Here is a 21,375-nt window from a genome sequence, read left to right as displayed (position 1 = left end):
TACTTCTTCTTTAAAATTGAGACCATTAAAAGAACTTAGCGGCCAGGCACGATGTCTCACGCCTGTAATGCCAGCACTTTGGGAGGCTGAGGTGGGTGGATCCCGAGGTCAGGAGATTGAGACCAACCTGGCCAACGTGGTGTAACCCCATCTCTACTAAAAATACGAAAATTAGCTGAGTGTGGTGGCGCGTGCCTGTAATTCCAGCTACTCGGGAGGCTGAGGAACAAGAATCACTTGAACCACCAGGAGGCAGAGGTTGCAGTGAGCCGAGATTGTGCCACCGTACTCCAGCCTGGCAACAGAATGGGACTCCATCTCAAAAAAGAAATGGACGTAATGTTCCAGAGGCAAAGTTACTTTATTTTTTCAGGATTTCTTGAAAAGCAGTTTTTGTAACTCCAACGTGTAGGAATCTTATTTCACCAAAAAATAGTACGTTAAATAGGCAAGAACACAGGCAGTAGGGCAGCTTTGACAGCCTCAGTAATTTCCAAGGGTATTTTTTGACAGAAGTATCACAAGTCTTAAAGTGATTGCATTGAAAATTTCTGATTCATTTGGGTAAGTGATTATCTTTCCATTTGCCAAGGACCTGTTGTATGTATAGTGGTAGAACAATTTGTATATTTATAAGGGAGATAAGAGGTAGAACGTAAGACTTCTTTGGGGAGCTGACAGTACATAAATGTGTAGACCTTCTTGCTCAAAAGAAATATGTGCAACTTAATCTGGTTTTAAAAGCATACCCATAAATACTGAGTTTACTTGGAATTTTAGAGGTCGATATAATTAAAGGTGAACCTACTAGAATCAGTATTTTTAGGTCTTTCTTCAGTCCTCTTTGAAAAGATTTGCAGAAGGTGTTTGAGCGATAAAAATGCAATTGTTAATTGAAAAATGAGGCTGCACATGGTGGCTCATGCCTGTAATCCCAGCACTTTGGGAGGCTGTGTCAGGCAGATCACTTGAGGTCAGTAATTTGAGACCAGCCTGGCCAACATGGTGAAACCCCATCTCTACTAAAAATACAAAAATTAGCTGGGCATGGTGGCACACACCTGTTATCTCAACTATTCGCGTGGTGGAGGCATGAGAATTGCTTGAACCTGGGAGGCAGAGGTTACAGTGAGCTGAGATCGTGCCATTGTACTCCAGCCTGGATGACAGAGCAAGACACTGTATCTCAAAAAAAAAAAAAAAAAAAAAAGAAAAAAAGAAAGATAGCATTTATTTGGTCAGTTCAAAAGTCAAAGTAATAGAGATTGGTTTACTGAGATATAGTATGTTCCTTGTGTTTATTAAGGGTTTTCAGCGACAATGAGAATACTTGTGTCTGTGTTTTTGTGAAGGTTAAGTGAGATTAAGTGTTGAAACAACCTGTAAAATATAAAGTACTATTATAATGTTACGGAACTTTATTGTAGAGCTAGAATTTCCTTATTTTTATATACATTAAATTTTAAAAATTAACCATTATAGGAAGATTTCCTTGATTCTGAGCAATTTACCAAATTTACTGCTATAATACGTAACTCTTAAGTAGTTATATTAGCTTTCTCTATTCCTTGCATCCTGAAGACTCTAAGTTTAAGAGGTAAGGAGGCAGTCTCACCAGCCTGTCAGTTGGGCCTCACAGTAACGGGAAGGGCAGTCATACCGCTTTGGAGTGTAGTGGTCTCTGGTGGGCCTTGAGCATTTCCTGTAACCCCCAGCAGGGACTCAGGGTTTGCTGAGCTCTGGCTGCCCCTGTTAGCTTCTCATTCTACCTGCTTCTCTTTCCCACCCTGCTGTCTTCACTCTTGTTCTTACACTATGCCAGTCACTGGGCTAAGCGCTTCATTTAATCCTATTAACCCAGTACAGTTGGAACCTTAACTTCTCCATGAAATTGAGGAGATTGAGTTTTAGCAACTTTGATAAATTTGCCCGAGGCAATACAGCTAGAAAGCAGTGGCAATGAGGACTAGTTAACCCAGGCAGTTTGATTCTAGAGCCACTGCTTAATGAGTTTTCTATTATACCACCTCTCTCCTTGGTTTTACTGTTTACCTTTCTTTTTTCCTGTCTAACCATTCACTTCCTTACCTCCCCTTTGTCTTTTTCTCCCGCAGTTACCAAAAAGGAGGGTTTGGTTTGGTCCCCAAGTAGTACTTTCTTGTATGAAGTACTCTTGCTGAGCAGGTCTGTCATGCCAGGCCAGTGTGTCACATGGTACAGAGCATAACAACCTGATGAATATAATAACCTTTGGTTGTACTCGGAAAAAATAAGGGGACATTGAAGCACACTGAGGCCTCTCATGAGAAACAGGCACCTTGCATGGCTTATTTAGCATAATAGTTCTGTAGTTTACAGGAGAGAGAGAGAGAAAGAGAAAGAGAAAGAAAGTATATGTGTGTGTGTGTATGTGTAAGAGAGAGAGATCTGAGCTCCTGCAAAATTAGTTTTTTGTTGAAGTGGTTTATCTTGTAAGCATGATTATTTTAAAAACTTAAATGTTGGATTGTTTAAACGGTGGCTTAAAAACTAAATATTTTAGATAGGCTCTATAGAGATATGTTCATTTAGCTGCTGTGGACGAATAGGCATTAAAAATATGTATGCACCAAGTAGAAACCCTGAGTGTGTGTGTGTGTGTGTGTATGTGTTCTTCACATCCAATACAGGTTTTGACTCAATTCCAAGTTAAGCAAGATTATATTGAATTCAGCTTTACTGTGCAAAAAACAGCATCTGCCTGAGTGTCCAAGTATAGTAGTGGGTCACCTTTGGTAATAAATGCGTTTTCTGTCCTGTGCTTTAATGTGGTTATATTTTACCGCATCCCCCAAAAAGGGTAGACAGTAAATGTTCTATTTATGGAATAGGGCCATTTTATACAGTTTGAGTCTTGTCAATATTTCTACATCAAGCCTTGTACTATGGCTTATTAAAAAAGTAGAATGTTTATGTATTTAAACAGATAAAATTTAGAATGATTTTAATTCCAGAGTAAAATCTGCTCCGACCAGAGAGAAAAAACTAATTCATATATGAATATAGTATTTGTAATCCTCTTGTTTAAAGACATGCAAGTTCTAGAAGTATTTGTACAGTTTAACAGTTTTAACAACTCTAACAATAATAGCAGCGGGCATACTTTGTACCAGTTTTTGCTGTAAGCCTCTTATATATATTAATCCTCTTTAAAACCACCCTATCAAGTACAAGATAATAATTTGATATGGTTGATGAAGCAACTGATGGGAAAAAAGAGAGGTTAAATAATTTGCCCCAAATCTTATTAAGTGATGTAGCCAGCATCTGAACCCAATCAGACTGTAGACTAGAGCCTCCTCCCAACCACTCAGCTTTGCTGCTTCTCACATACTAGTTACATAACTACTGTATGACTATAGAGGTCAGGTTATCAGCCTTCTGGAATCAGTAATGTTTTCTCTCAAAAAAAAAAAAAAAAAAAAACTTGAGAAGCAGCTCCTGGATTTTCAGAAATTAACAAGAAGAATAGCTAAGGACTCAACAGTTATACCAAATGCACCATAATTAGTTGATTCACCAGGTGGAAGAAAAGGAGTACAATCATTGGTTTTCTGTGTCTGTAAGACCAATCTTTTGGTTTGGAATTTGAGATATTGTAGTTCTCTCTTATCCAAGGTTTCACTTTGCATGGTTTCAGTTACCCATGGTCAACCACAGTTGAAAATAGATGAGTACTGTACAAGATATTTTGAGAGAGACCACATTCACATGATTTTTACAGTCATAATTGTTCTGTTTTATTATTATTGTTAATCTCTTACTGTGCTTAATTTTTAAATTAAACCTTATCATAATTGTGTATGGGTAGGAAAAAATAGTACAGTCATGCATCACGGCAGGGATGCATTCTGAGAAATGCACGGTTAGGTGATTTTGTCATTGTGTGAACACCATAGAGTGTACTTAGACAAACCTGGATGGGATAGCCTGTTACACGCCTAGGCTTTGTATGGTACAAACCTGCAATACAGCCTATTACTGTACTGAAGAGTATAAGGAAATAGTGCTACAGTGGTATGTATTTGTGTGATAGGAATTTTTCAGCTCCATTGTACTCTTATGGGACCACTGTCATATATTTATGTCTTTAAGTGTCGTTATGCAGCACATGACTGTATGTATAGAGTTCAGTACTATCTGCCATTTCAGGCACCTACTGTGGGTCTTTGAGGTATCCCCTGCAGATAAGGGGGGACTACTGTATGCAACTGGGAGAAAAAAAGGGTTAAGAAAGAAGAGACCTGAGTCAAACGGGAGAGTACTCTGCCAAAGAACAGTGAAGATTCCCCGAGGAATGTGAGGTTGTGGTCTTAGCAAGTAGGCAGTGGATAAAAGAACCTGCAGCAAAGAAACCAAGGCTCTCTACCTGGTGAGGCAGGAGTAGTCTTTTTGAAAAGACTGTGGGATCATGGACAGGTTGAGCTCTGGCTTCTCACTAAGAGACATACTATCCAGTACACACTTCCCTGTGATCGTCACTTGGCTGGCTCTTTTTCATCATTGGTTTCTCAGTTCAGTTGCTAATTTCTTAGGCTTTCTGCAGCTTCCATAGCTGAAACAGTTTCCTAACACTCTTTATCTCATTACCCTGTTTTATTGTCTTCATATGGTTTATTAGTCTTTGAAATTACCTTGTTTATTTATTTGTTCACCCTTCTGTGTTCCCTACTGTCTGATGTTCACTGTCGATTGCCATTTATCTAATTCTAGAAGAGTGCTTGGGATACAGTAGTTGCTTGGTGAATTTATTTTAAAACAAATTTCAGTAAAACCTGTTTCATTGAAATTAATTTTTCAAGAGTTTGTGGCTCTCTGCAGATTCATCCATGAACCCCAGGTTAAGAACATCTGTACTACGCATTTACATCTTGACCCTCTGTAATCCCAAGGATGCCAGTGTGGGGGCTGTAGGCATACCCCAGCCAAGTTCAAGTTGGTATTCCTTGACTAAAGTAATGTAGTAACACACCTTGGATCCCATGTTATTCTTAATTCTTCATTACTTATAACAGTATTAAAAGGCAGAGGCAAAGTTTACCTTATAAGTACCCAGTAAATTTTTTTTAATGAATTAGCAAAGCATTTGATGTATTGTAGAAATATTTAGTGGTCATTTTTTATTCTTTCAGCTGGATGCTTCAGGTAACATGTACTTTGATTTTGAGTCTACATTGCCAGGAGATCCCAGTGATGATTACAAATTTATAAAACCAACGATCCTTCTTAGACTCCATAATTATTTCAGACTCTTACTAGAGTTCACTGACAGGAATTTCCTGTTGATGTATTTAGGATCTACAGAGTTGTTGTTTTTAGTATGTGTGCTTGCAATCTAGTTATTAAAATGAATTTTTTTCATTTGTAGTAATTGTGTAGTAATTCATCGGGATATGTTGAGATCATCTGCCTTTAAAAAATGCCTTTCAGAGTTCATATATGTGTCTTTTCAAATCATGTGAACAATTACATTGCTTAAGGGAGGAAAAATGCTTTTGTAGATTATTCTCTCTCCCGTTATTCCAAGAACTGTATTAAGTCAAAATTCATCTCATTTTTTACTTTGAATCCAAATAGTTTTATAAATAACCACATCCAAATAGCATACACCTGTAATTGTTTCTGTTGGCAGTCAGTAACAGTAATGTGTTTTTAGATTTTTGATATTTTTAAAGACCTTCAATTTTTAAAAATTAAATAATCTGTGAATTAAAGTTAGTTATCAAATGTGATTGTAATAGTGCCTATGTTGCCTATGTAATACAAAATATTAAGTAAACTCCATGTTTATTTTATCTACCCAAATGACAGTGACCTCATTTTTCTGTACCCTTCCTCTTAAGTTAATTCATTATTAATTTTTTATATATGATGACTCAACCTCTGTTCCCTTGCTTTTAAGCACTGAAAAATAAAAATTAACAGAAATGTGGTTAATTCCAAGTACAAGTGAGAGGAAAATTTAACTAATGTGTCATCTGTCTTGTCTTCTGTAAGATTTTTAGAAATCGATATGGTCAAGAGTGATATGAATCAAGTACATCCGTATATTCCTTGTGGCAGTGTAAATTGGACTAGCTCATTCAGGAAATGATTTAGCTATAGGATCAAGAACCAAAACAAGTCTATTCTCTAGGGCACTATAATTCCACTTCTGAAAATTTACCTGAAATAATTCAGAAGAAACCGTGAACCAAATTATAACACTGGGAAGTAACCAAGTAAATTAGGCAGATGCAGTCTTTAGGAACAGACATTAAAAAATCATTTCTGAAGGCTGACAATACAGAAGATACATATAATATTGAACAATTAAATATAAAATTTATTTTTTATAACCATTGTGAGATTGTGGATAAAGATGAAGCAAACTCTGAAAGATAAAAACGGAATGTTGGTTGTGGGATTGTGGGTATACTACTTTGGTTGCCATTGGATAATTTATTTAAAACACACAGATTGGCTAGGCATGGTGGTTTATACCTGTAATCCCACCACTTTGGGAGGCCGAGGTGGGTGGATCACTTGAGGTCAGGAGTTGGAGACCAGTCTGACCAACATGGTGAAACCCCGTCTCTACTAAAAATATAAAAAATTAGCTGGGCATGGTGGTGGGTACCTGAAATCTCAGCTACTCAGGAGGCTGAGGCAAGAGAATTGCTTGAACCTGGAAAATGGAGGTTGCGGTAGGCCATAATCACGCCACTGCACTCCAGCCAGGGCGACAGAGTGAGACTCCTTCTCAAAAAAAAAAAAAAAAAAAAACTAAAAGACACTAGATTGATCAGAATGGATTCTTGTTAAAGTTTTATAGGCAAAATAGAAAATTTCATTGTGCATATAGGAAACTCTAAAGCATTCTGCATAGTAATTAATGGTACACAGGGTAATTCCCATATTTGAAAAATTGTTAAAGGAAGTGATTTTTCTAGAGTTTTGATTAACAGCTTTAGTTTCTTGAATTATCTGTGCTCTTGTTTGTTCTTATAATTAGAGAAAATTATTTTTATATAGGTAACATAAAATCAAATCAAGGCGTATCAGAGATGAGAGTATATGATGTACAAATATTTCAAGTGACAAGATCAACTGTATAACATTTTGTTGGTTGTCCTATTCTGTTTGTATTTTTCTCAGGCTCTATCAAAGAAAGCAAGAGATGGAAAATTGTTGCCTGAAGAATACCAAGGAGGATCTTTTAGGTAAAATTTAAACTCTTAATTATCCATAGCATCAAACAGATAGATTAAGACTTATAAAGTCCCTGTCAGCCTTTCATTTATCTGAAATATTTTTTAAAATTTAAGCTAAAAATACTTTATTTAGACAATAGAATATCTGCAAATATTCTTCAGACTAGTCAGGCTTTCATATTAAAGCTAATAGGAACCTATTAGTGTTGAACTAAACGTTCGTTGGACATTGACTAACATGGAATGATAAATATGTATTCTTTAGTATCTGACCCCCCGAATATTAATGTCTGTAATATTATATTGCTATGTGAAACAACCACTTATTTTTTATTGCAGCATATAATATTCTATTGTATAAATATACCAGAATTCATTTTACTGTTGATAGGCATTTGTGTTGCTTCCAGTTCGCGGCTGTTACAAATTATGGTGCTATGAACATTCTTATTAGTGTCTTATAGTGAATGTATGTACATTTTTTGTTGTATAGACCTAAAAGTAGAATTCCTAAGTTAGAAGCTTTAGCAGCTACTACCAAACAATTTTCCAAATGGTTATACAAATTTACACCTCCACCAACAGTCCTGAGAATTCTCATTGCTCCACATTCTTGCCAGTGTTTAATAATGTTAGGTTTTAAATTTTAACAATTCTTGGGGTGTGTAGTGGTACTCTTTGTAGGGAAATGCAAATTAGTGATGTTGAGTACTTTTCACTCATCAGCCTTTTGGGTATCTGGTAATTCATGAGATAAAGTACCCATTGCAATCTGGTGTCCATTTAAAAAAATGATGTATAGTTCTTATTTCCGGATACACAGACCTTTGTAGGATATATGTTGTTTCAAATAGCTTTCACACTCTGTGACTTGCCTTTGGGACTCTCTCGGTGATTTTTTTAAATGAACAGAAGTTCTGAGTTGTAATGAATTCCTGTTTATCAGTATTTTTCTTTGTAGTTGGTACTGTTCGTTTTCTGTTAGGAATTTTTGCCTATCTCAGAGTCATGAAGTTACTCTTCTGTGTTATCTTCTAAAAGCATTTACGTTACTTTTCACATGTAGATCACAATTCAACTGAAATTGGGTTTTGTATATAATGTGAAGTTTAAAGTTCTCTTTTTTCCCCATGTGGATACTAAATTTACCCAGCATCATGTGTTGAATATTGATTTCTCCTTTTTCATAGCATTGAAAAGGTGATTATATATGTGTTGGTCTGGTTCTGTGCTATTTTTTTCCACTGGCCTGTTTGTCTATCCTTTGTTTACTACCACCAAGCTACAACTCTTGATAGCTGGTAATGAAGTCTTCCAATTTTGTTCACCCTCAAGATTGTCTTCTGGCTTTTCATATTTCCAAATAAATTGTAAAATTGATTTGCCATTTTTCACACACACACACACACCTGCCATTTTTCACACACACACACACACACCCCTTGCTGGTATCTTGATTGGGATTGCATTAAGTCTTTTGATGATTTGAGAGTTGACATCCTTACAGTATTCAGTCTTCTAACCTGTGAATATGGTAGAAACCATTGTGTATTCAGTTATTTGATTTCTTTCAGTTATGTTTTATAATTTTCTGTGTAGAGGTCTTGTATATGTTTCATTAGATTTATTCTTTGGTATTTGTTTTTTGATACTATTATAAATGGTATTGTTTTAAATTTTTATTTTCTAATTATAGCAACTTGTATGTAGAGTCATGTGCCACTTTATGATGGGGATATGAGAAATGCATTGTTAGGCAGTTTCATCATGCAAACATCATGGAGTATACTTACGCAAACCTAAATGGTACATGCTGCTACACACCTTAGCTGTATGATATAGCCAGTTGCTCCTAGACTACAAACCTATACAGCATGTTACTCTACTGAATACCGTAAGCAGTTGTGACACAATGATGAGTATTTGGGTATCTAAACATATATAAACATTTTTAAAATGTACAGTAAAAATGTAAAAAGTAAAACATGGTACACCTGTTTAGGGCACTTACCATGAATGGAGCTTGCAAGACTAGAAGTTGCTCTGGAAGAATCAGTGAATGAGTGAAGGCTTAGGACATCACTATACACTACTGTAGACTTTATAAACACTGTACACTTAGGCTACACTAAATTTATTTTTAAAATAAAGTAATTGCAATATGATGTTATGACAGCTATGATGCCACTAGGCAACAGAAATTCCTGAGCTCCATTATAATCTTATAAGACCACCGTTTATATGTGATCCTTCGTTATGTGGGACATGACTCGATATAAAATGGATTGTTGACCTAACTGATGACTTAACTAAATTTACTTATTAATTTTACTAGTTATCTATAGTCTTATTTTTCCTGTGTACACAATTAATTTATTTGTAAATAATGTTTCCTTTTTTCATTACTCATATATTTTTTCTTGCCTTACTACACTGCCTAGTAAAATATATAAAATATGTGCTTCACGGAAAGGGGACTTTGATTAAGGACATGCCTCCTTCAGAGCTTTTTCTTTTCCCCCTAGTATTTCCAACTTGGGGATGTTTGGCATCGACGAATTTACTGCAGTGATTAACCCTCCTCAGGCCTGCATTTTGGCGGTTGGGAGGTTCCGACCTGTGCTGAAGCTCACTGAGGATGAAGAGGGAAATGCCAAACTGCAGCAGCGCCAGCTCATAACAGTCACAATGTCAAGTGACAGTCGAGTGGTAGATGACGAACTGGCAACCAGGTTTCTTAAAAGTTTTAAAGCAAACCTAGAGAATCCTATCCGACTTGCCTAGTCCTCAAAGATAAGAAGTTGGTGTTCAGCTCAGTTGATTCAGTAGTTGTTACCAAGAAACGTATGTTATAGGAAAACAACTTGATATTTAAGTATGAAGTAGATGAAATGTTTATTTATTTAAGGTGAAAGCATTTGATCCAGGGTGTCTTCATCTTCAATTTGGGTTTAATGTTATAGAAATAAATGATGATAAACTCTAACTAATAAAGGAAAGAGAATATTTGGTTACTCAGATCCATTTTTAACCTCTGGTGCTGTATAAAGAGAATATTAAACTAGATGTAAATCAAATTATATGTTTGGCTTATTTGAGCATTTTGGAATATTTGAGAATGTATGATACATGTAAAATTAAAAAAACTATTAGAACTCTACCATAATTGTGTTGAAGGTAGAAGTGATCTTCAAAGAGATGGCCATTAACTTAGCAGTGGGACCTCACTTTTACAAGCACTGCTCTAGATATACTTGAAGAATTTAATATGTACAGAAGTTTATTCTGGATAATAAATAAATAAGGATCACACTGTATTAGGGGTTATGGCAACATTATTGAATTTTTTATGTACATAAAGCCATATATTTAGGGTGGTTTCTATCTGTCTTGTTTTTCACTTATATAACACTGTGAACCTCTAAAGAGAGAGGACAAAAGAAGCATGAATGAAAAGAATGACATTTCAAAAAAATGGTTCAATGAAAAACTATAGCTAAAATATGTAAACCTTTCTAGGTAAACCGCTTGCCTTCATCTTGAGTCGGAATATATTTAAATAAATTGTGTTATCTCTTGCCAAACATTTTGTTAGTGTTTATTTAAAAACAAAATGTTGTTTCTTAATGCATTTCAATCAGTTTTGTATTGTGCAGTAAAATGTGAGAAAATATAAACATTTCTATTGTATTTTAAATGTTAAAACACAAAAGTTCAATAAACCTTGAAGTTGATTAGTAGTTTTTCTAGAACACCTTTAAAAGGGCTCTACAGGAGGAAAGAAGGAATTTAAAATTAGAATGACATTAGGAAAGTAACTGATAGGAAATGTAAAACTTTGGAAAGAGAATAGAAGACTTATGAAGCCAAACAGATGAGAACTATCCTTTTTATTCCACTAATATGAAATTTTCACTAATTATTATAAAGTTTAGAAGAGTTTATTTCTCTCTTTTGGCAACTCTGCTATAACTGTCAAGATAACTATAAGTTGGATGGTAATGAATGGTAATTTAATTAACTTGTCACAAAAAGGTTTATGTTAGTGTCGGCTGACATGAATCAACAGAAGAAAGACTATATAGTACAAGTTGTATGGTATGACATGATGAATTGTAAACCCTAATAGAAGAGCCTTCTAAAATAATTAGCACCCTGGTGTTATTAATTGTTAAGAAAATGTTTAATCCAACTATCCAACTCAGTTTAACAAGCCATTTAAAAAAAATAGTCTTCAAAACTTTTATCATATTAACAGTTACACTGAAGATTATAACCAAATGCTATTTTCAAAATAATTTTTATGTTACATTATTTCCAAGGTCAGTTTTAATCGAAATTATTATTATTATTACTATTTTTCTTGAGATGGAATCTTGCTCTGTGGCCCAGGCTGTAGTGCAGTGGTGTGATCACAGATCACTGCAACCTCGACCTCCTAGGCTCAAGTGATCCTCTTCCCTCAGCCACCCGAGTAGCTGAGGACTAAAGGCATGCACCATCATGCCCGGGTAATTTTTCTATTTTTTTTTAGAGACAGGGTCTTGCCATGTTGCCCAGGCTGGTCTCAAACTCCTGGGCTCAAGTAGTCGACCCACCTTGGCCTCCCAAAGTGCTGGGATTACACAGGCATGAGCTACTGTGCTAGGCCGTTGTTTTTGTTGTTGTTGTTGTTTGTTTTAATTTTTATATGTGAGGAACAGAACATGATGAGGCAGCCATAAATAAGCCTGACTCAGAGTTCTGCTTTTCATGAACTGACGTACATAAGCAGTAGTGCATCTGTTTCCCTGTAGGTGAAATGGGCAATAATATTTACTCAGCCTGCCTTAGAGAGTTGAACTGTACAAGGGAAATAGCGGTATAAATTTAAGACGTTTTAATTCATGGACCTCACAGCCAGGCTTTTCATATAATCACCTGCCTCTCATGGTTTGACTTCTCAGCTTTTGGTACAAGTGCTTGTTCATTCTGACCAAAAATATTGTCTCTGATATTTCTATACTGATGAGGTGGTTTAGATTAAGGAAGTTCTCATTTCTAAAAAGAATTTTGTTGTAGCTTGAGATCAAAGAATAACACTGAGAAAGGAGTATGGTATACTTGGTTTGAACTGTGTGCTACACTACCAGGCCCCTTCCACGTTATACTACTAATTTATTTAAAATAGATAGGTATCACACTGAGAGGATATAAAAAAAATTTCTGCGTCTTCATTTTTGTTTCTTGTTTGAACAGAGAAAATGACCAAAATATTGGGAATACTTCTAAGGAAAAGACAACGCACATTCCAGTTAACACTTGGATGTGAAAATATCAATGAATATTAGAATTTATAAGTCAAACTGGCTCTGCTTCTCGCTGATTGCAATTTTTAGTTACATTCTATTTTGTGCTAAATTTAAGTCATTCGTATATGACTGGCCAGACTCCTTGGTTTTAAACATTACTGAGAACTTTATATATACTCTTAATGTGTATTTTATATAGTGTCGAATGAAACTTCTATTTTTAGATTTTTAAAAAATATTTTGCACTTTGGACTTAATTTTACACTAAATTGTATCAGCCAGCCTACGGGCATTATGCTAAATGTAAATCTAGTTCTTGGTTAAGCTTTTATTGAAAGATAGGTGGTGCTGTAAGTTAATATATTGTAGTGAAAGTGTGGGAGAAAAGTTAAATTGGCACTTAAATCTTAGTTTTCAAGGAAAACTTGTCCTACACATACTGCATTATGATGGACTTTGTCTCAGGTTGAAGTGAAGAAGTGAAAGAATCAAGTGTATGGCTGGTAAGAATTAACCATTAATTTAAATGGGATGCTATTAGTGGGAAACTTTTACTGACTTTTGAAGAAGGAAGTAACAGTGCAGATTTACTTTTATCAGTCTGGCCATAATGTGCAAGTCAGTAGGTCAAAACAGGGAGAGGATAGCAGTCATCAGAAAAGAGCTGGAAGATTTTGCCGTAATGAAAGCATAAGTTGATTAGGATCTGCACTAGGTCAGTGTCTTTAAAGAAGGAGGAAATGGGTAAAAGTTGGCATGTTACCATGCTATGAGGTGTCTTATGAATATATGGAGTAGATGTATTCAGTCAGATAATGCAGGAACAGTGATAGAATTTCCCATCCAAAACACTAGTCCTCCATGGCTCACATTCACCAATATGAAAAGGAATAAGATTCCAATAAGTTATGTACAGCAAATAGTGTATTTCAGTAGACATTTAAACTTTTTGTGAATGGAAAAGGCAATAGTCTTTCTATAAAATCCTTTTACTTAGTTTTATGTTACAAAAATGTGTGTGTGTCTCCATTGGTTTCAGGAGATGGGGGCAAACAGGGTTGGAGGGAGGATACGGTTTGTCTAGACTTGTAATATTGAAACACCATTTAATTGAAACTGTAAGGTTTGCAGATGTATTTTGAAAAATTATTAGCCTCTCTTAATAGCAGTCTTTTGTTTCTTTGATCATATAAATTCTATTTTCACATTTTATCTGTATCTTTGCTTTTTTTGCAACAAGTCCAAGCAGCTTTCTTCCTGGGAAAATGAATGTTTTGTAAATCTCTCAGTTTAACCTCTGTTGTATGATATATACCATTAAGGAAAACGGGTTTTCATTAAAAGTTGAGAAACTTTTAGCAAAATCATTAATTAGTCATGATTTGCTTTTTTTAATACCTAAAATGTATATTTTAAAATTTCTGAGTTTATGAAATTGTTACTCCTATTACTAAAAGATGAGCCTTTTAAAGATAAGACTCTTGTGATCAAGTGGAATAACATTGATTATATCACTTTATAAAGCATAAAGTATTATGGAAATGTAAGATGTTAAATTTAAATTTTTAATCTCATAAACTGCACTCAGTAGCTCATCAGTCTGATGGGGAATGGTATTTATCAGGAACTTATAAGATGGTACTTAATACCATAACTTAATAAGTTATTCTTCTTCCCAGTGGAACTACTGGTTGTTGTACATAACTTTGTGTCCCAAGTTTGCAAATCAAGACTATTTTAAGCCTAGTTTCAGCTTTAGAAGTTACTGCGCTCTTGGCAAAACCTTATTTCTGTGCCTCAGTATTCTTACCTATAAAATGAGGAAGCAAGGGGGAAAATTAATCACTGTACTGGTTGCTTATCTTTTTTAATTTCCTCAGTTATATGCAGGAAGTGTATGCCACTTATCAGTCATCATGGATGATGTAACATTTACCTCCCGCATAGAATCTCAGAGATTACACATACAAATTCAGAGATTATGTAAATTGGCCAAAGCTCGAAAGTACGGCAACTGGGGTTTGAACCGAGATCTGTGCAGCACCAAAGCTCACTGCATTGCAATATACACCTTCTAAGTTGTGCTGCTGCCGCTGAAAGTTCTGTATGCAAAGAGTGTTTTCCACCTATAATAACTGAAGGTCCTGAGGCCCTGTTCTTCTGTATTAAAGCTAATGTGTTTACGACCTAACCACTTTTAAAATTAATTCATATTTTCTCTGTAGTGGCTCTCTTTGTGCCTTTCTAGTGTGCAGAAAGTACTGAGGGATTTTTTGTTGTTTTTTTTCATTATGGACAGCTCTTAACCTGAAATAACTAATGTTAAGTGCCATCACTTGTACCTCTAAGTAGAAAAATAGAAGCTGATAGGGCTTAGTGCCTCTAGGTATTAAAAAAGTGACCTAGAAGCTGCTACTTTTAATAAATAGGTTGATTCTTGTTCAAGTTAAGACCAGAAGTGGTTACCATAGTTTTCATTTCCGAGGCCTCAGGCTTCTATATTGATTACTGTATCAGTCATGGTCTAATCAGTTAGGATTCAGTAGTTTATGGTGGAGAAGTTCATTGGGTCGCCAGGTTGGATCTGTTCATAGTTGTCCAGTGAAGAAGAAGCAACCATCCAGGGCACACGTAAGCCTCAGCTGGCATGCTGAGGGTCAGGGTACCACTGCGGCCTGGGGTATCTGGTGTCTGTTGAGAAGACCATGCAAAGGTATTGATAAGGCCAAGCTGGGGCTGCTATTCTGGGCAAAAGGTAGGGTCAAAGCATCACTGGATGTCCACCATTTTGAAGCTGAGAAACAGTAAATTAATAACTAGCACAAAGCCCAACCTGAGGCTGGGAAATAAAATGTAATCTTATAATTGGGAATAATACCAGATGATAGGATAGCTTAGTAAGGTATAGCAGTCTATATTAGACCTGTTTTGTGGGTAGAAATCTATCTAAGCTAGAGATATTATTTTGAAAATACTGTCACTGTTTTAAGTAAATTACCTGATTTGCTGGGTGAGACATTTACCAAAATGTAAAACAAAAGTAAAATGTTGCAATATATTATGCATTCAACAGTTGTGAATATCTGCTGTGCATAGCTAACAGCCTTTACCCTCAATCAATTTAAACTATAGATAAGTGATATTTACATGCCCAAACATAATTCAGCAGATTCTATAATCAAAGCATGTGCATAGTTGAGAAGATGGCTTCATTGACTAGGTGACATGTGAACCAGCTTTTTGCATTACTGAGTATAACCCACCCCACTTTTTGTCTGGTTTCTCTAATTTTAGTAACCAAATGTTTAACACCCAAATACATAAATTCATCAGTTCATTTTTCCAGGACCTTGGCTCAATACCTGTCTGTACATATCACAACAATAACTAATTCCCACAAAGCCTAGAAACTTTTAGTTGAAAGGAAAATTACTCATATGGCATGTTAGTTGTACAGAGAAAGTTTTATTTACACCCTACTACTCGCAAAGAAAATATTCTTTGTTAAGTCATCTGTCCTAAAGAAAGATTAGGAATAAACACTTACCTGTTGTCTAATCAAAATGTATTTTAACTCTTCAACTCTCCTACCTCTTCTCTGGCCCCTGCTTTTTTTGAAGGTGTCCTGTGTGTGCAAAGGCATCTTTACATATCTTGACATTCATTGTTTTGTTCTCAAGGGGATCATCTGTTAAATTTATTTTCAGAGAATCATAAGCATCTTTGGACTCTCGAGCTAACTTGCAAAACTATAGGAGTGAGTGAAAATCAAATATTATTTTTAACATTGAGTATTTTTAATGCTAAAAATTAAGTTAGTATGCTCTTTATTAGTTCAAAATGAATGTTTGAGGTGTGGAAGCCAGCTTACTCACCTGCTAGTACCATGTAGCTCTTCATGAATTGCACAGCTCCCACAGTTAACTAGATTTTATTACTTACTAAATACCTTATGTTATTTGTGGGCATTTCATTTTGACACCAAATTGTCTATTATTGGTAAATTAATAAGAAAGTATTCTGCCTTAACCTGTTAAATACTAGTTAGAATGTCATGATGAGTTTCAGGTATTCTCTTTATACTTTTAATGTTTGATACAACTTTAGAAGAATGAGAATGGACACTTTTGTCGATGTAACTATTTCGAGAGCAAATGCTAATCCCGCCTTTAAAATTTTTCAATTTTAGCCATTTTTACTGGAGAATGCTGAAAGTCATTATTCCTATGAACTGAGAATACGGGAGACTATGACTTGGACAAAATGGAAACTCAAGATTCAGTGGGATACAGGGCTTTTGTGTGTTTGTTTTTGTTTTCTCATTTCCCAAATGAGTCCTTGCAACTTTGGAAAATATTGAGAGGAATAGCTTCATAAAAAGTTTTTTTTTTTTTTTTTTTTTTTTTTTGAGATGGAGTCTCACTCTGTTGCCCAGGCTGGAGTGCAGTGGCACGATCTCGGCTCACTGCAACCTCCGTTTTCCGGCTTAAGCGATTCTTCTGCCTCAGCCTCCTGAGTAGCTGGGACTACAGGCACGTGCCAATTTTTGTTATTTTTAGTAGAGACAGGGTTTCACCATATTGACCAGGCTGGTCTCAAACTCCTGACCTCGTGATCTGCCCGCCTCGGCCTCCCAAAGTGCTGGGATTACAGGCGTGAGCCACCGTGCCCAGGCTTTTTTAATTTTTCTTTTTTTTCTTTTCTTTTTTTTTTTTTTTTTGAGACAGGGTCTCTCTCTGTTGCCTAGGCTGGAGTGCAGTGACGTGATCATAGCCCACTGCAGCCTCCAACTCCTGGGCTTAGGAGATTCTCCCACCTCAGCCTCCTGATAGCTGGGACTACAAGTGTGTACCGTCACGCCTGGCTAATTTTTTTAATTTTTTGTAGAGATGAGGTCTTGCTATGTTGCCCAGGCTGGTCTCGAACTCCTGGCCTCAAGCAATCCTCCTGCCTCGGCCTCCCAAAGTGCTGGGATTACAGGCATGAGCCACCATGACCAGCTGTAAAAAGTCTTAAAAATGGAAAAACTGATAAATATAGATTAATAAGTATTTTACTTGGGAAATTATAGGACTTTTATTTTCTAGGTAGATATTTCGATATTTTTATAGTTATCTAATAACTTGGTTCTCATTAAGTAGATAAAGACCTTTTCTTCAAATTATACATATGCTGACCATGAAAATATAATAAACTAATAGCTAACTTACTGTATTCCAGACATTGTTTTGAATACTTTATACATATTATTAACTCATTAAGTCTTCACCAAAACCCAATAAGATAGGTTGTGTTATCAGTATTTCACAGAAAGGTATTAGTATTATCAATATTTCACAGAAGTTTCATTAAGTAACTTAAATCTAAGATTACACAGCTAACAAGTAGCAGTGACCATATTTCAAGGCAGGCAGCCTGGCCCCAGAGCCTCAAAAGTCTGCTTTTTAAAAACATCTATTTCTTAGGAAATTTTGGAGTTCAGCACATTAAAAAGATTTTTATGAGTTGGGTAATAGTTCTCTTTTGATACAGTGAACACAGCCTGTTGAACTTCTTGGGATCATCTTCTACAGGGATTGCACATGCCATAGAAATAAGTCTGTGGCTAAAACCACAGTAATTTGACATTTGGTTTCCTTTAGATTTTAATATTAATGTATAGTGTATTCCTTCAACCTTCTGATTCATGAAGGGGTGGTAGCTGGTGTGAATTAATAATTAAGAGTCAAACAGGAAAATAATACCTCAGTGTTCTTATTTAAAGGGCATGTTATTGGGTGATGACCAAAGAGTTCTTCAGTTTTGATCTGGGATGACAAGTTACAGAGGAGGAAAAGTAATAAATTTTTAAAAAGAAAATGTAGTAATTGTCTTTGTGGTTGAAAGTACATGTTTTTTCTATGCAGTTAGCAGAGCTTGGCAGGTAGAAATACCTCCTTGGTTTTCCCCAGATTATTTTGCAAGTTTAAAGTATGTCACTTGTTCCCTCATCCTTACTATCACCAACACAATTATTTTGTACAGTATTAACACAAGGCTCACACCTTGTAAGGATGCCAGGCTGATTGAATTTCTCACTCTTCCCCGCTCCAACCCTTTCAATGAGTCAGTCTGACCCCCACCAAATGCATTCCTTTTTTAAGGGACTGGGGGAATCTTGCTGGAGTGTTCTGTGCCTAGCTGTCAAAAACATCCTTGATTAAGTAAAAGCACTATTTGTCAAGACTAGCCCATAACATTATGCTTTTTTGTAAAATGTTCTGAGGCCAGTTTCCCTTTTATGGTGGGTGGATATGTGAACATTTTATGCTCGTAGCATTGACTCATTTCTTATTTGGAGACCAAATAAGTCATCTTGTATATTTATTTTTTATGATACCATAAATAAGACATTCAAAAGCAACTAACCTGAAGCCTCCTTTTTAAAATATCCCCCAGGTGTGTTTTTTCATAAATGAAAAATTGCACTCCCTTTAATTGTGGAATGACTTTTTACCCAAGGTTTCTACCTTATGATACTCAGATAACAGATATTTGGTGGACTTTTGCTTTTTTCAAGAGAAAAATTATTAAGGAGAATGTGTAGGGGGGAATAAGACTAACAACATGGAAAAATACTCATGGTATGTTTTGTGAAAAATATAGAACATAAATTTTGTGGAAGTATGTAGAAAAATTGAATAGGTACATGCACAGGAGCTCAAGAATAATATGGTCAGTCAGTCATCTGATTTGATGAGAGACAGAGCTGGCCATTTAAAAAGAAAACGTAAAGTTTCACTGCATTTTTTTTTCCTGCACTGAAGGACACTCCTTAGTGGTTAGTGTTGGTTATTAGCATTGGCCTAAAGACCAAACAACACCATTGAGTAACAGGATTTTTCAAGATTCCATGTATTTGTCTGGTATTTGGGTTTTATTTCACCTTTACAAAGACATTTTCTTTTTTGTTCTTGTTTTATTATACTTTAAGTTCTGGGATACACGTGCAGAACGTGCAGGTTGGTTACAAATGTATACACTTGCCATGTTGGTTTGCCACACCCATCAACCTGTCATCTACATTAGGTATTTCTCCTAATGCTATCCCTCCCCTATCCCCCCACCCCCCAACAGGCCCTGGTGTGTGATGTTCCCCTCTCTGTGTCCATGTGTTCTCATTGTGAAACTCCCACTTATGAGTGAGAACATGCGGTGTTTGGCTTTCTGTTCCTGAGTTACTTTGCTGAGAATGCTGGTTTCCAGCTTCATCCACGTCCCTGCAAAGGATATGAACTCATCCTTTTTTGTGGCTGCAAAGTATTCCATGGTATATGTGTGCCACATTTTCTTTATCCAAACCAAATGGGCATTTGGGTTGGTTCCAAGTCTACAAAGATGTTTTCAAATACAAGTATTGATGATTTTAAAATAATTGTACGCAAAGCTGTGATGTTCATGTGTACTCCATTTGGTGGAAGGCAGAAATGCTCACTGATCTTTTGTTATGTACGCCCAAACATGTACGAGATCCGACCAGGAAGCAAGAGAAACTGCTTTTGTTCCCTGCTTCTCCCGCATTGCCCGCAAGGAGCCATCTGATGTGGACTCATTAAAAGGGAGAATATTTATTAGGTTACAGTGTTAAGGCTGCCATCTGTTAGTATGGCTCTCAGCTTTTCCACATGGCAGGTGTGGTCACATCAGCCTCAAGCCATTCCTACTCGAGAGGTAGCCTTCTTAGGAAGGGCTGGATTAGGCAGATTAAATTATCTGCCTTAGATCTTAGGGAATATTTCTTTTCCTTTTGATTTAATTGTACAAAGGTTTCTATTCTTTGTTTTCTTCTTGACAGGAGAATGGTAAACTAAAGGGCTGAGATAAGGGTGTGAACCTATGGGATAGAAGCCCAGGAGGCTGTTTAACCTGTTTCTGTTCTTGGCTTAAGCAGTGGTGTGCCGGTAAATGTTTAACAACCAGCTCTTTGGAGAAGAAATGCATGTGGATATATAACCAATTATAAGTCTGTTATAAATTTTACTGATTTACAAGTAGTAAAATATACCACTTACTAAGAATTATAGAACATACAATACTCCTTATTGTATGTTATCACGGAATGCTTTACCTGATTTTATAGAACGCTTTTATTTGCAGCCAAACTATGGTTGCAGTTGATGAATAAGTAGGTTACTGACCTGAATGTTGGTTGATATTTTCCTTTACACAAAAGAATAAGATAAAAGTTAAAACAACAGTGACATAGAAGTTCACATGTTTGTCCATGAAGAGAGTACTTTCTCTGCTGAATCAGACAATTTTCAAATACTGGAAGAATATTTTCTCAAATTTTGTGCTATTCATAGTGTACCAACTACAAACATGAGATTTTTTAAGTTTAATCTGCATTATTTACATTTTCTCTATTATTTTCTTAAGTCTAGAGACAATCCACAATAAATCAATCCCTGATTTGTAGTATTTGCTGATTTCGGTGGTATAAATGCTCTGATTTCAAGCTTCCAATGTAATGTTACTGAGTGTAGAATTAGGAAGAGATGCATAGCTCTGCATTATTACATACTATTTCCACCATTAAAGATACAATAGAGGTAAAAACCTCAAGAACATAGATAATAGTAAATGAATAGGAAGTGGTGAACTTTGGGTATTTATTATCTTTGCTTCCGGTATAATTTATTGAATCCTAAGCTTATATAATTTAGCTTTCAGTAATAGCTGTGTTTAATAATCAGCTTGCAAAGTTCTTAAAAGTTTAGCAATCAGCTCTCACGAGCTGGTACAAGCCAGCTTCAGCACACCACTGGCCTTAGGCATTCCAATGGCAGTGGTGGTGGGGGTCGGGGGAGACA

At 35.9% G+C, this 21,375-nt stretch overlaps 1 protein-coding gene across 2 annotated transcripts in view; it reads left to right on the top strand.

Annotated features, from left to right (window-relative positions):
- Positions 1 to 10,816, top strand: part of PDHX (pyruvate dehydrogenase complex component X) — a 76,677-nt gene extending 65,861 nt beyond the window's left edge. Inside the window, exons 10-11 of one of the 2 annotated variants that reach the window (XM_002821885.5) lie at positions 7,177 to 7,241; positions 9,758 to 10,816. In XM_002821885.5, coding sequence (XP_002821931.1) covers positions 7,177 to 7,241; positions 9,758 to 10,016 — 324 coding nt within the window. In that variant the 3' untranslated portion in view covers positions 10,017 to 10,816. Of the gene's footprint in view, positions 1 to 207; positions 5,835 to 7,176; positions 7,242 to 9,757 lie in introns of those variants that run through there. The other variant, XM_054524504.1, reaches the window with a different exon arrangement.
- The last annotated feature ends 10,559 nt before the right edge of the window (positions 10,817 to 21,375 follow it).

This window comes from Pongo abelii, chromosome 9 (genome assembly GCF_028885655.2).
Source record: "Pongo abelii isolate AG06213 chromosome 9, NHGRI_mPonAbe1-v2.0_pri, whole genome shotgun sequence".
Taxonomy (NCBI): Eukaryota; Metazoa; Chordata; class Mammalia; order Primates; family Hominidae; genus Pongo; species Pongo abelii.
Note: the sequence above shows the minus strand (reverse complement) of the source record. Positions and strands in the feature narration are given on the sequence as shown.